Source organism: Staurois parvus, unplaced genomic scaffold, assembly GCF_062004578.1.
Source record: "Staurois parvus isolate SC_StPar_1 unplaced genomic scaffold, SC_StPar_1.0 ptg000583l, whole genome shotgun sequence".
Lineage (NCBI taxonomy): Eukaryota > Metazoa > Chordata > Amphibia > Anura > Ranidae > Staurois > Staurois parvus.
The window spans coordinates 749,340-765,604 of record NW_028318379.1 but is presented as its reverse complement, the minus strand read 5'-3'; the positions used below and the strand labels follow the sequence as shown (position 1 = coordinate 765,604).

At 38.0% G+C, this 16,265-nt stretch overlaps 1 protein-coding gene across 1 annotated transcript; it reads right to left on the bottom strand.

The window, feature by feature from the left end:
- Positions 1 to 4,090: 4,090 nt before the first annotated feature.
- On the bottom strand, positions 4,091 to 4,906 carry LOC149450086 (olfactory receptor 6N2-like). Its single transcript, XM_089692380.1, has one exon. The coding sequence runs from the start codon at positions 4,904 to 4,906 to the stop codon at positions 4,091 to 4,093; it is 816 nt and encodes a 271-aa protein (XP_089548506.1).
- Positions 4,907 to 16,265: the final 11,359 nt, after the last annotated feature.

Below are 16,265 nucleotides of genomic sequence, written 5' to 3'. Positions count from 1 at the left end.
TCATTTTCCATCAGGACTTGGCACCTGCCCACACTGCCAAAAGCACCAAAACCTGGTTCAATGACCGTGGGATTACTGTGCTTGATTGGCCAGCAAACTCGCCTGACCTGAACCCCATAGAGAATCTATGGGGCATTGCCAAGAGAAAGATGAGAGACATGAGACCGAACAATGCAGAAGAGATGAAGGTCGCTATTGAAGCATCCTGGTCTTCCATAACACCTCAGCAGTGCCACAGGCTGATAGCTTCCATGCCACGCCACATTGAGGCAGTAATTGCTGCAAAAGGGGCCCAAACCAAGTACTGAGTACATATGCTTGCTTATACTTTTCAGAGGTCCGATATTGTTCTATGTACAATCCTTGTTTTATTTATTGCATGTAATATTCTAATTTTCTGAGATTGTGGATTTGGGGTTTTCATGAGCTGTAAGCCATAATCATCACAGTTATGACAAATCACGGCTTGAACTATCTTGCTTTGCATGTAATGAGTCTATCTTATATATTAATTTCACCTTTTAAGTTGCATTACTGAAATAAATTAACTTTTGCACGATATTCTAATTTTTCGAGTTTAACCTGTAGATTATAGTCGTGAACACAAAGACGCTTTTCAACAACACCAGATACCGTGTTGAACCGTTGTGTCTGGGTGAATGGAAAAAAGGATAAATACATCACTTTTTTCCTTCTAGTTTACTGTTAGTAGTTCTTCATTCCGCAAGCAGGCTTTCTCCCCCAAATGGGGTGTTAATGATTCATTGGGGGAAGCCCCTGTCACATGGACCCACAGCAGTCATTTTTCAAATGAACAAATGTCTAAAAAGAGGAACACTTGCATAAAAGTTGTCCACGTACAAATGGTACTCCATATGGTACAAGGGTGACAGCAAGTCCCACAATATCTTACAATATCTTACCACTGCTCCCCATGTAGTCTGGGCATCTGGGGGAGCTCTATTTGACTGTCTTTTCCCTCATAAATTCTAAAGCTTTATGTATAACCGTGACCCTCTCACAGAGTTTATAGTGTTGGGCACCTCAAATGCTTGTACTACACTACTGGTACTTGTCACTTCACCATGAAATACTGCAGTACTGGTGTCTAAAAGGCCAGGATGTGCTATGCTGTTGGTGCTTGCCAGTGCACCAAAGAGTAGAACAGTGCTAGTACTTGCTGCATCTGAGCATATTCATGTGTTCCTAGCGCCATTGTCCAAGCCACAGGTGTCAAACTGGTGGCCCTCCAGCTGTTGCCAAACTACAAGTACCATGAGGCATTGCAAGATTGACAGTTACAAAAGCATGACTCCCAAAGGCAGAGGCATGATTGGACTTGTAGTTTTGCAACAGCTGAAGGGCCTCCAGTTTGAGACCCCTGGTCCAAGCTATCAGGGTGCTGCTGCTTTCTACAGGTTCTACATATTCTGAGCCTGATTCTGACAGTGAGGTCTCCTAATTGCTCTCATCAGTCATGCTCAGAATCCTGTACCCTAAACAACAAGGGCAACAAAAATGGTAGTAGAGATGTCACTGAGGTCCAGCTGCTCTTCTCTGTGATGGTGAGCTCACCATGGGAAAAGTTCAGGTGGCCAGTAGATCTAGTATTAAGAATATACATGGCATACAGTAGGCTCACCCATCCCACTTTGCAGCATGCACAGCGGCCTTCAGTCCATCCAGGACATAGCGTCACTTTTCCTCTCCACGTGGCAGCAGTCACTAGAGTGTCTTGCCCCTAGGAGGGTCACAGGGAAGCATGTCAATGTGCAGCCCTCAGTGGTTGTAAGTGGTGACACACACTGGAGTGTATGTCACCACATTACCGATGTAGCTGAAGGAGGCGATGGTGTCAGCCAGCACACCGTGCACTACGGTCTATGGACTTTAGTACCCCGTGTTAATTACCACTAGGTTTATGCGTAATGTGTGGATGAGTATGGTGATTGTATGTTGTGCTGGAGGTACAGCCCTATGTTTTGACCAGACAACGTTGTCTTTTTAAATTTTTTATATGGTGTGAAGGTAATCTATTGCTCTTTTATGTTTTTTTTTTATTTTTTGGAATGTAATAAAGCCTGTTTTTCTAAATAAGCCACTTGGTCCCCCTTGTAACTTCCCATCAGGTTTCCTTTGGCCCTTCTTGTATTTACTTGATGTATTTTTCTAGGTGAGTCGGCTTTATCTCATGTGGATTATTAGAATTTTCACCACATGATAGGACAGCTGCTACTGTATGTGTTGGTTCATGGCGTAATTTTTATCTTTTGATTTCAGAATCCTGTACAACTCCTCACTAGTGTGGGCATTAATGTTAGAGATACCTATTGGTGATTAAAAAATATTACTGACACTGCACTTGGTGGTGGGAGGAGGAGGAGGCTATATGCAAGTGCTGGCAGTGATCGGGACTGATCCTGCTAACATTGCATTTTTTTAGACACTGTATTACTGGGAACACTAGCATAATTCTGACTGTGACCAAGATACTGATCCAGACACTATACTAGTATTGACAGTGATCTACAACTTATAGTGTGACTGTAATAGTGTGGTGGGTAATCAGGAACTGGCGCTGACACTAACTGACTCTGAATGACAGAATTTCATGTCACTAGTGACACTAATACAGTGATCAGTGATAATACTGTACACTTTCACTGTACTAATGACATTGGGTGAAAGGGTTGATCAAGGGGTTAACTTTTTTTTTTTGTTTTTTTATTCCCATTGGAACAAAAAGGACCATACCTCCTAGGGTTTGTTTCTTTTGCATTTCTCTGGATCAACAGTGGGTATAGAGTTGATATGAAGGTTTTCTATTAATGTATTTGTTTATTTTTTCTATTGTTTGAACTAGATGGACTTGTGTATTTTTCCAACCTAAGTAACTATGTAACCCAGCAGGAAATCTGCAAACGCCAATAGTGCCTGAAGTCTATAAGAGGCGAATCCTATTTTTGTTCTAGCATGGGTAGCAGAGCACTTCCATTAAAGACGTACCAATACAGAAAATAAATAAATAACACCTAGTTGGGAACAAGACGTTTAATACAGCTTAAAAACAAACTTTAAAAATACACAATTATTCTAAATAACATGCTTGAGGGATGTCTTAAGCCTGCACATGAGGTTGCACACTTGTATGATATAATCCGGAAATCCTGAAATGATACTGATAAGCCTCTGATATGGATTTTAGGGGGACTTCACACCACATTTTTTCTTAAAAGAACAGTACAAATTGTTTAGGAAAATGTGTAATGTGGCTTAATGAACAAAAATAATGAATGAGGTCCCCTCAAAATCCATAACCCATTGATAAGGATATGGAATAGAGTTTTAAGGGGACTCCACGCAAAAAAAAAATGGCATGGCCCCCCCAAATCCATACTAGATTCTTATCCTAACATGTAGCCTTGTCAGAAAAAGGGGGGGTGCTTCCCTTCCCCCAATCCTCTTTCCTCTAGTCCTCCTGTTGCCTCTTCCCTCCTGCTAATCTCTCATTGCACTCTGATCTTTCCTCTATCCCTTCCTCCCTCCTCTCTTCTCTATTCCTTCTCCAATAGCAGAGAGATGACTGTGCACTCTATATCAGTTACTGTTATCATTAAAATTACAACCTGTAAAGATATGTGCATGGTCTTCTACATCATTTCTTTCATCATTTCTCATTGTAAACTTAGCAAATTACTATGTGACTCTGTAACTTTTGAGGGGCAACAAGTGGTCATTGTGTCTTCATTCATCAGGATTGCTATTCAATATATAATCGTTGGCAACATGATTGACATTGTACTTACGTCAAAGGACAATGTTTCGTTTTATCTATTTTTAATAAAGGACTTTTGTGTCTGCTGTTTAAAATTTTCTTGGTCCCCCCCACCATGTGCAAGGTATTCTTCTAATGTTGAGGGCATGTGACCTGCTTTGGTTTAGGAGGAGGGAGTAATGACAATGTGCCCCTTTCCCGGCAATTAGTCACCCAGGAAAATGCAAATAGAAAAGTATTTTGTAAGATTGCAAAATGTCATTGATATCCAAGAGAAACCAAAATGAATCTTTTGAACGTCATTTTTTGTTTCTGTTAAGATCCCTGGCTTGCCTTTTGTTCAGGCACAAATGAAACAAGCATATTTCCAACAAATACTCTTTTTTGCTGAAAAAGATTTTTTAGGAAACGTTTAATGTCTTTGTTACGAAAACTGTAGAAAAGAGTGCTTAATAGTGGGGTCAAAACAGAATGATGAATTGCTGTGGCTAAGTCATACTCCGATGAGTAGTGAATTTGAAGACATACATACATTATGGTAACACTTCCATAAAAAACAAAAGCAAAACAAAAGTGGGAAGCACAGGTGGAGAAGGCCTTTTTCCGTTCATCTGATGTCTTCATCTTTAATATTGTAGCCAAAATATTAGTGTATGTAATAATGATAGAAAATGAGGTCAATATAATTGTAAAGGAGCTGATGGCGAACTCCAAGGTAATAGCGAGGTCATCGTTAGCACAGCCTAGGCTCACAAGTGGAGTAGAGTCACAAAACAAATGCTGTATTTCATTTGGGCCACAAAAAGGTAGCCGAATGACTAAAATAACGAAGGCGAATGCTGTAATAAATCCAAGAATCCAACATATTGCTATAAGTAACTTACTTGATTTTAATGTCATTATAGTATGATATTGTAGGGCCTTACATATTGCTATATAACGATCGTAAGCAATTACATTCAGGAGATAATTCTCAGTTATTAAAAGGGAGTGGAAAACATACATTTGCACAAGACAACAATTATATGAAATATATGCTCTTCCTTTTAAAATGATGGCAAACAGTGTGGGATAGACAGTTGTAGCAATACCTAGCTCAGACAGGCATAAAGCAAAGATAAAAAAATACATAGGGACATGAAGACGAGAGTCAAAAAAAATTACAAACAGTGTAGTAATAGTACCAGCAATGATGATGAAATAGAATAAAAGCAACAGGGTAAAAAATAGTTGTTGATGGTGAGCTATATGGGTGAACCCCACTATGATAAACTCATAGACACTATGGTTGAGCATTGTGTTTATGTTCTGGGCAAAAGATAGCAATTCTACTTCAAATAGTCTCAGTTCCGATTTATTTCTCCTAAGAAAAAATAATTTATTGATATTACAATAGTTTTTATATCATTCATATTTTAAATAGACAATTGAAATAAAAAAGGTAATGGGCTGTCCCTTGTGCGACAAGTAGAACCGCATGAAAGTCCCCCACACTAAATAGCGAGCGGAAAAGTGAGTTCCTTCTACGTGAACTGGGTTTTAGACATGCAGTAATGATAACGTATGTTGCCAGACTTGAATTAGGATGACATAAATAAATGAAAATGCTGTTGTTGACTGGCTAAACCATTATTGTGTCAGACAGTACTGTGCTGCATAGCAGTCACATGGGTTGTTATGTCAGCAGTTCTATCTCGGTTACATGATTCAGATTATAACCCTGTGTCCATTTTCCTTTGTGCTGCAATATTTGCTTATTTACATGCACAGGCATGCTTCATTGTACTTTGTTCATTTTAAAACTAAAAATTATTCTGTTTAAAATATTGCAAAAACAATTTTACTGAACACTTTAGGACATTGAAGTGTCTTTATGCAAAACTTTGGAAGTATCTATGGTGAAGAATGATAAATAAATCATTATACAGATACATTAACCACTTTACCTCTGCCTTATAGCAGTTTTACTACTACTAGAGTGTGGCATTTTTGTGCAAAATCACATATGTATACGTGATTTTACATTTCTGCCACATGGGGGCGTGCATGCCGGAGGATTGCTTTTGCTGTGAAATGTCACAGCACAAACCAATCTACAAGTCCTTGCAGGTATCTCTGGTCAGGGAGGAAGAACAGAGATGTGTCTATATTTACATAGGCACAGCCCTGTTGTGGCGGGAGAGTCATGGATCATGTGTCTCTGCAGAGCTGAGAACACGATCTATCACTTCCCCTAGTAAAAGCCCCACCTAGTGTACACCAAGCACATAGGTAGGCACACACACAACCCTTTGATCATCATAGATGTTAACCCCTTCCCAACCAGTGTCATTAGTACAGTGATTAGTGTATATTTTTAGCACTGATCATTCTATAAGTGTCACTGGTTCCCACAAAGTGTCAGTTAGTGTAAAAATCTCCACCGCAATATCACAGTTCTACTATAAGTCATTGATTGCCGCCATTACTAGTATTAAAAAATATTTACATTTCCAGTCTATCTGTACCATAGTTTGTAAACGCTTTAACGTTTGAGCAAACTAATCAATACACATTTTTTTTACCAAAAATTTGTAGCAGAATACATTTTGGCCTCAATTTATGAAGAAATTAGATTTTTAAATTTTTTTTATTGGATATGTTTTATAGCAGAAAATAAAAAATATTGTTTTTTTTTTTCAAAATTGTGAGTAATTTTTTGTTTATAGTGCGAAAAGTAAAAACTGCAGAGATGATCAAATACCACCAAAAGAAATCTCTATTTGAGGGAAAAAAAGGGCATACATTTCATTTGGGTATAGCATTGCATGACTGTGCAATTTTCAGTTAATGAGCACCGTATCACAAAAAATGACCTGGTCAGGAAGGGGGTAAAACTTTTGGAGGGCAAGTGGTTATCTATACACCCATTGCGATATCTATAATAGTGCCGTGTAAAGTGTTCAGTTACTGTAGCCCCCTATAAGTGCTAAATTGTGCCTATAATAATGATCTATATACAGTATGTGTAGGTTCTAATCACAGTGCTCCTATTAATTGCCTTCAAAAATCCACTTTATTTCCATCATCAATTAACCTTTTTTTTTGCTTCTGAATATCATAAACAAAACTTAACTACCAACAATTACAATTATGTAGTTTATATTTTAAATAGTCTCTGTTAAAAAAAAAAACAAATCAATGTGTCCATGAAGTATCCTCTTTTCTTCTGCCACCCTCAAACAATTGGCAGTAGATATCACCAGTGCATGGGAGCAGTGGCAGAGGCAAGCAAAGGTGATATCTATTGTCGACTGTTCGAGGGTTCCGGAGACTGGAATGTGGGTTGATAGATGCCTGTGGTGGCACAGTAACAACACAAAATAGATTACAACCCTTACACATGTATGCTGTATATATCAGTTGAAGTTGTTGCACCAGGAAATGTGACTGCATTTGGTTTTAATGAATTTGGGTTTTTTTATGTGGAGCATTATAATTTTTACATTATTAGAGAGAATCTGAAGTTTTTCTAATATGGTCCGGAGGTGATGATGAAGTTGAGAGTGTCCCCACTCCCACAGTGGGACCCACAGGGATAGCAAGGTGGTGGAAGAAAAAAGGACACTTCACAGACACATTTGGAAAAAGGAGGGACCCCCTAGGACTGGGACTTTGAAGGCTTAAATAGTACCAAAAATATTTTTAATTTTTTTGGTACTATTTAAGCCTTCAAAGTGCCAGTCCTAGGTGGTCCCTTCTTTTTACAATTGTTGTTTGGGGAATTTTCACAGACAGATTGGTATATTTGTTAACTTGAGACAATTTGGATACAATATATATAATTGTAAATGTTGGTAATTGAGTTTTTTGGGGGGAATTTATAAGCAAAAAGATATTGTCTCCTGACAGCATCCTTTTGCAGATGAAACGCATTGGGTGGGTTCTGGTTGTTTATTAGCACATCACTTGTGTGTTAATAAGGACCAATAAGATAATTTGTGTTTTGCCTGCTTCCACTTTTAAAGAGCTACAAATATGTCACTTTTTATGAGATGATTTTCACTTTGCATTTTGTCACATAATATATTTGATTCTATTTGTTGAGCTGGTTTTAAAGGGATAGCTCACTCATTATATACAAGTATTTATTTGTCTTTTATTCAAACTGTTAGTGTGCTGCTGTTACATTTAATTTATTCTTTTACACTGAGAGCAAAAAAAAAATGTTTTTGGTTTGAAGCAAACATGGTTATTTGATGTAAGATCTTTGTAGATAATTAGTATGAGTACTATGCTTCGAACCTACACAAAGTGGGAGATTTACTAAAATGGGAGCACTTAGAATCTTGAGCAGTTGTTCATGGAAGCCAATCAGCTTCTAACTGCAGCTTGTTCAATTAAGCTTTAACACTAAAGAATGGAAACAGATTAGTTTCTATGCAGAGCTGCACCATATTTTGCACTCTCCAGCTTTAGTAAATCTCCCCTATACTGTAAATAGGTCATTATACAGATAAAATATTTTTTAAAAATGTCAAATAACAAAGAGATCAGCTGATTAGGTAAGCGCACCTGGAAGGACAGCTTGCTGGATGAAACCAGTACATTTGTTTTTCAGACTTTTGAGTTTAGAAGGAAGAGAAGTTAATGAAAATAATATGAACACATATTAATGGTAAATGTATGGTTTAGTAAACCCCTTAATCAGATTTGCAGAATTATGACTATGTTATGTACATTAAGCTCTGCCTGCTAAAAATCCTAGTTTTGTATGTACTCACAATTTTAGTTGAATACTTTAAGATCACACTTATAACGGTAGCAAATCTTGCCCACTAAATGTAATTTTGTAAATTGAATAATATTAGAATTATTATAAAATTGTAGGAGATATTTACCCACCTTTGACAAGCATAATGTGTAATTCCTTACATGAAAACTCTAATTTAAAGGCTATCATTGTATGAAATTACCACCAAAGTTGTGAATTGCTTTATAATTGATCTTAACATTAATTTTCTTCTGTGTAATAATATAACTCTTGATTTGAAGTATTGAATTCTGCGTAATGATCTTCTCCTTTCCAGTTTAAAAGACTTTAATGGCCTCCATGCTCCCTTATGATCAAATATATACACTAATGCTTATATCTTGTGGGAAAACCAAGGAAAACAAATACTTATAATGGAAAACCTCTAGAGATGTTCCAGGTGTGACCAGGTGTTCTTATCTACAGACTGAGATTAATACAATTAATTAGTAGATTAGACTTCTTGTTTTGATGTCAATTGAGTTTCATCTTGGAGAAGAACTTCCATTATTAATCTTTTATTTGTATATTGTGACTCCAAGACCAGAGGTAAGTGACGGTATAAAATCAATTCCATGCCAGTTACCTCATTCTGCACCCACATACAATCAAATTAAATTTTCTGTGGTCAGGGGTCTCCTAACTTTTTTAACAAAGGGCCAATTTACTGCCCTTCATACTTTTGGGGGACCAGACCCTGATGAGTGGCAGTAGAAATGTCCTGACATCAGAATGAACAACGCATTTTAGTACTAGATGGAGGAGTCAGTGGGAGGAATAGTGCTCCATCATTGGTGTCAGTGGAAGGAACAGTGCCCCATTGGTGCTGTCAGTGGAAGAAAGAGTGCCCCATTGGTGCTGTCATTGGGAAATATAGTGCACCACTGTTTGTGTCAGTGAGGGAATTATGCACCATTGTAGGTGTCAGTGGGAGGAATACTGCCGGATTAAAGGGAAGCAAAGGTCTGCATCTGGCCCTAGGGCTACAGTTTGGAGACCACTGGTCTAGTTAATTCATTGCATTTTATTTCTTGAATTGTTGGCTCCCAAATGCAAGCCTATCAATTGATCAGGAGTTTTTGGGGGGATCTATTCACACTTTTCTGTTTTGGTGTTTGTTGCATTTAGCATTGAAATCCATAACAATGCTTTGAAACACAAGTCAATGTGTTATGCATTTTGCAGTGCATTTTAATGCACTTTACAACTCTCACCATAGTGCTTGCTAACGTATATTAAACTGTATCTACTGCAGATTGAGGTCCGTTCATCCCTGTTGCAACAATTCGTTGATATGCATTTTGATGTGTTTCCATTGATTTTATTGGAAAGGTGACAATTAGAGATGAGCGAATCGAACCTGGCGAAGTGGAATTCGTTTCGAATATCAGGAAAAATTCGATTCGCATCGAATCCGAATTTTAGCAAACTTCGGGTGCACAAATCGAATTTTTCCCGATCAGCCGGCAAAAGTGTCACTGCAGAGAGCTCCGCTATTTATGACAGTTCTGACAGTTCATTTACAGCGGTTGAAACATTGTATCTATTTGTTTCCATTTAGGATACAGATGTTTTTATTCGGAAATAAATAGATACAATGTTTCAACCGCTGTAAATGTGAAGGAACTGTCAGAGAACTGTCAGAAACAGCGGAGCTCTCTGCAGATACACTTTTTGCTGTACTTTAATTCTTCTTCTTTTCATTCTTCTTCTTCTTCTTCTTCTTTTCATTATTCTTCTTCTTTTCATTCTTCTTTTCATTCTTCTTCTTCTTCTTTTCATTCTTCTTCTTTTCATTCTTCTTCTTCTTCTTTTCATTCTTCTTCTTCTTTTCATTCTTCTTCTTCTTCTTTTCATTCTTCTTTTCATTCTTCTTTTCATTCTTCTTCTTCTTCTTTTCATTCTTCTTTTCATTCTTCTTCTTCTTCTTTTCATTCTTCTTCTTCTTCTTTTCATTCTTCTTTTCATTCTTCTTCTTCTTCTTTTCATTCTTCTTCTTCTTTTCATTCTTCTTTTCATTCTTCTTCTTCTTCTTTTCATTCTTCTTTTCATTCTTCTTCTTCTTCTTTTCATTCTTCTTCTTCTTCTTTTCATTCTTCTTCTTCTTTTCATTCTTCTTTTCATTCTTCTTCTTCTTCTTTTCATTCTTCTTTTCATTCTTCTTCTTCTTTTCATTCTTCTTTTCATTCTTCTTCTTCTTTTCATTCTTCTTCTTCTTCTTTTCATTCTTCTTTTCATTCTTCTTTTCATTCTTCTTTTCATTCTTCTTCTCATTCTTCTTTTCATTCTTCTTCTTCTTTTCATTCTTCTTTTCATTCTTCTCATTCTTCTTTTCATTCTTCTTTTCATTCTTCTTTTCATTCTTCTTCTCATTCTTCTTTTCATTCTTCTTCTTCTTTTCATTCTTCTTTTTCTTCTTTGCATTCTTCTTCTTCTTCTTTTCATTCTTCTTTTCATTCTTCTTCTTCTTTTCATTCTTCTTCTTCTTTTCATTCTTTTCATTCTTCTTCTTCTTCTTCTTCTTCTTCTTCTTTTCATTCTTCTTCTTCTTTTCATTCTTCTTCTTTTTTTCATTCTTCTTCTTCTTTTCGTTCTTCTTCTTCTTCTTTTCATTCTTCTTTTCATTCTTCTTCTTTTCATTCTTCTTCTTCTTTTCATTCTTCTTCTTCTTCTTTTCATTCTTCTTTTCATTCTTCTTCTTCTTCTTTTCATTCTTCTTCTTTTCATTCTTCTTTTCATTCTTCTTCTTCTTCTTTTCATTCTTCTTCTTCTTCTTTTCATTCTTCTTTTCATTCTTCTTCTTCTTCTTCTTCGTCGTGCCCCGTGACTGCCCAAATGAGTGAAGTGTGCGGTGATTCTAAGATCGACAGCACTCATCTGCATGTCATACTGACTGACAGTATTATTTCTCTTCCCCAGCAGACTCCAAGGGCATTTAAATTAAAGGTACAGTGTTCTGCACTAATATAAAGGCTCTCTGAAGCCTAGAAACCCTTTTAATAAGTTAAATTCGCGGCGAATAAATTCGCATCGAATCGAATTTCTCCCGCAAATTCGGCAAATCAGCCGAATCGAATTTTTGAACAATTCGCTCATCTCTAGTGACAATGAAAGAAAAAAGTGTAAATCTAGTCTAATTGACAAAAAGCATATTCATAGGACATGAGCCTCATGTAGTGAACAAATTATCACTTATGTCCATGGTTGTAGAGCTATGAACATTCACTCACTTGACCATCTTTCTAGTTTCAGATACTAATATTAAAGTGAAAAAAGCATGATTTTTAAAATTACTACAGTATCTTCTCTTTTTAAATTATTTGTTCATGACACAGGTCTCCAGAGACCCAGAGAGTAGGTTTATTATTAAGGGTACTATTTTAGGTCGAGAAATTACTATAGCTAATGTATATGCACCTAACTCAGCTCAAGCCAATTTTTTCTCTACTTTTTTTAAGTTTTAGAAAAATTCTCCTCCTCCCATATGTATGTGGGTGGGGACTTCAACCTTGTGACCAATCCACTGGTAGATAGGCAAACTTTTTCCCTTCTGCATTTCCAAAGTCTCTTATGAAACGCTTGTATTCTTTTCAACTGACGAACTCTTGCTGGGCACACAACACTGGGCCAAAGATTTTACTTTTTATTCCCATCCCCATGATACCTATGCTAGATTAGATTATCTTTATTGTACCCCAATTATTTTGACTAACTCCACAGATGCAAGGTTTCATGTGTGTCCCTGGTCGGATCATAACATTGTATCTTTGTCCACTTCATTTATAGGCCTAGTCATTACCCTTTATTCCTGGCGGTTAAATGACTCCCTACTCGCTGACCTTGCCTCTCGACAGGAGGTAGCTACGTCCATTCAAGACTACTTTCGGCTAAATAACAATCCTGATACCTCTTCCGCCATGTTGTGGGTTGCACACAAGGCGGTCCTCCATGGCTGCCTGATCTCTATGGAGGCAACTAAAAACAGAGCTTTGGCGACAGATTCAGACACTTACAGAGAAATTATAATCCCACTATAGGAGTCATGTCAGTAACCCGTCACTGTTAAATAGACAATGAATTGCCCAAAAAAGTCTTGAGCTAAATACACTTCTGTCCCACAAAACTGAAAATGCGATTCAATGGTCAAAGGCTAGCTTTTTGCTGCATAGTAACTCAACCTCCACTATGTTCGCCTGCAAGCTTGGTCAGTCGTTACGTCCCCTCATGTGTGTAATTTGCGTAATGAGAGGGGGCATGTCTCATCATTACCTCATGAGGTTTTAGATATTTGTAAAAACTTTTATTCCACCCTGCTGGCCCTCTCCCATTTGTCTCCTTCCTCAGCTGCAGGGTCATGGTTTGATTCTATTCCGCTCCTGTCACTGACCCCGTCTCTTTCTCTTAATGTCTCTTGCATGCTGGAGGAAGTTCTTTGTGTAATTAATACTCTGAAACGATCTACTGCACCTGGTCCGGTCTGTTTTTCTGTCAGCTATTATAAGTATTTTGCACCATACCTAGTGGAATTGTTTAACTGGGTCCTACAGGATAATACGTTTCCAGAGGAGATGCTTTTTGATAATATGTCTTTGTTGCTGAAACACCTGAAGGATCGCCTGTTGCCACAGAATTATAGGCCCATTTCTTTTATTAGTAACAATTTAGATATTTTCAGCCATGTTCTGGCAGATAGACTGGCTCCTGTGATATCTTCCTTGGTCTCCCCAGACCATTCGGGATTTATCCTGACTAGACTTATCACAGACCATATTAGACTTATGCTAGACATGATACAGGATGCCAATTTACACTTCAAGGAGGTGCTACTGTTAAGCCTAGATATTAATAAAGCCTTTGATAGTGTTCTTTTGCCATACCTGTTTTCACTTTTGCAGCGTATGGGTTTTCAGAGCAAATTTGTAGCTGGTGTGCAGGCCTTGTATAACTCCCCTCATACATTGATTAGGGTGCCGGGTTGTAATTCAGATTTTTTCACTTTGGGCAGGAGCACCTGTCAAGGGTGCCCACTTTCTCCCCTATTGTTTGCTTTAATTATGGAGCCCCTGGCCTCTGCTAAAGGAGTGCACCCCGACATTTCAGAATATCCTCTATTAGCCTCTCAATTTAAATTGTCTATCTATGCTGATGATGTTATGCTTTTTTTTGACTAACCCTTCAATATCGGTGCCCAATCTCTTATCACTGTTTTTTTTTTTTTTTTTTCAAAAAAACATTTATTGAAGAAGCGCAAAATGTTACAAAAGGAATGCAAATGATACTCAGATATGACAATTGTCGATACAAACCATGAAAAAATAGAAAATCTCTTGCAGTGAGAAAGACATATGCCACATTTATTAAACCAATCAACGACAGGGACAGGTTTGTAATACTCAGGCATTGTAGTAGTCTGGATGGGAATGCTGTCGCATCGAGCCTCCTATGTGCGTAATTCTCGCTGCAGAGCTACAGCGGGAGGGAGGGAATATGCGGCACAAATGATGGAGACTAAGCTGGGATCGTACTCAAAGGAATGTGCCTGTATTCTAGTTTAGATCGTCGTGGAGGTCGCTGAAGTAGATAAAGAGAGTATGACATTCACAAGCCTAAATTTCTCTAGATAGGTAACCAGTAGCAAACTGGGCGTGTAACAAGAACGAAAGAAAAGAGAGAAAAAGAGAGAAAGAGGGGAGAGAGAAAGGAGAGAGAGAAGAAGAGAGAGAGAAAAGAAAAAAAAAGGGGGGGGTGCTGGGATGGGGGGGGGGGGAGGGAAGGGGGAAGGGGGAGAATGGGCAGGGTGTGTGGTATTCTCAATACCAAGGGTCTTACGTTATCACTGTTATCTAATTTTGAATCCATCTCAGGTCTAACAGTCAATGTATCAAAATGCAGTCGCTCTGTGGTTCATTTCCATTCCAGTGGGCCACGGATTGAATTCCTCATTTAGGTATTTATCTTACGCCCAGGAATTCTGATCTATTTGCAGCTAATTATACTCCATGTGTGTCTCGTCTTCATACCTTGCTCAAAATTTGGCATAAGTATCCCATTTCATTTTTGGGTAGAGTAAAGGCAGTTAAGATGATCATTTTGCCCAAGCTCCTCTACTTATTTAGAGCGCTTCCAATAAATGTTCCAAAATCGTTCCTTGGTAATTTTCAACGATTGGTCAATAACTTTATCTGGAACGATAAACATCCTCTTTTTACCTTTTTACCGAGGTTTTACCTCGTTTTAGTCCTGTATAAATTGCAACGTACAGGGGGCCTCGACCTCCCTAACTTTTGGCTATACTTCTTGTCGGCTCGGTTTTCTCAAATTCCTCAGTGGTCTAGCATTAATTCCAAGGTTCCATGGGTTCGATTTGAATCTATGTCGATACGTTTGTCCATATTATTTGCCGGGCTTATTGTGGTCGACCATTTCACCACCTTTGCTATCTTCCTATAACTCCTTGGTATTTCAGTCACTAATTTTGTGGTCTCGTTATAAGTTCAAATTGGGTCTAGCCTCCCCTGCCCTGCCTGGATCCTCTTTTTTTTGGGGGGGATCCAAAATTTGTTGCAGCCTTCTTTTTTCCTTTTGCTTTTCGCTGGTGGTACGATTGGGCCCTCATTCGGCTAGTGGATTTTCAGAGGGGTGGTAGATTTATCTCTTTTGATCAGTTGCAGACCCTTTTTGATATCCCACTCTGTAAACATTATCGATATATGCAAATACGTAATTTTTTTTCTCACGCATAGCCTGGTGCTTTCCTCACCACTTACCTTTTTTGAGCATATCTGCCATGACTCACCCATAGATAGAGGGCTTATTTCAGACTTGTATCATCTTTCGCTTACTGCATGTTATGCATCGCCTTCCCACTATAGAATCAAGTGCGAAATTGACTGTAATACAACTTTTTCGGTTGAGGATACCATGGTGGATAATATTTGTTTGGGTTCTCGGTCTCTATCTGTTCATGAGACAGCTCTTAAGGGGCTCATCCGTTGGTACTACACCCCATCGAGATTGCATGTTATGTTCCCGGGGGCCTCGCCCCTCTGTTTCAGGGGTTGCGGCCTCGCTGGTATTCTCATGCATATGTTTTGGGATTGCCCTTGTCTCTCCCATCTATGGAGGAAGATCTCGGAGGTCACATCTGAATTGGTAGGATCCCCAGTTGATCTATCGTTGCGGATATTTTTACTTGGTTTGCCTGGCCCGGGTGTTTCCAAGTGTTTACTGAGATTGATCCATACTATTGTGTGTCTGCCCTGTGGGCTACAGCACTGCATTAGAAATCCTTGGTGGTCCCTTTGGCCTCGGTGATGAAAAGAATTGATATGGTAATGCTTATGGGATGTATTCAGTATACCCTGCTTGATAGGATGCATCTTTTTGATCTTAAATGGGATATTTGGAAACAGCACCGACATGTCTTGTTAGACTGATCTGTATGTGATGTATATGTACATGCTTGCTTGCTATATTATTGTTGATGAACCTTGTTTTTTTTCTGTGCTTCTTTTTTTCTCTTGCTGTTTTGTACCTACCTTTCTAGTTATCACGAAATGTGCAATCACCAGTACATTTTGTACTTTTGTATAAGTTTATGTATTCTGTTAATTGATATGTTTTTGTTATCATTTTCCTAATAAAAAGAATTAATAAACAAAAAAAATGATTTGTTCATTAATTCATGACAGTGCTACA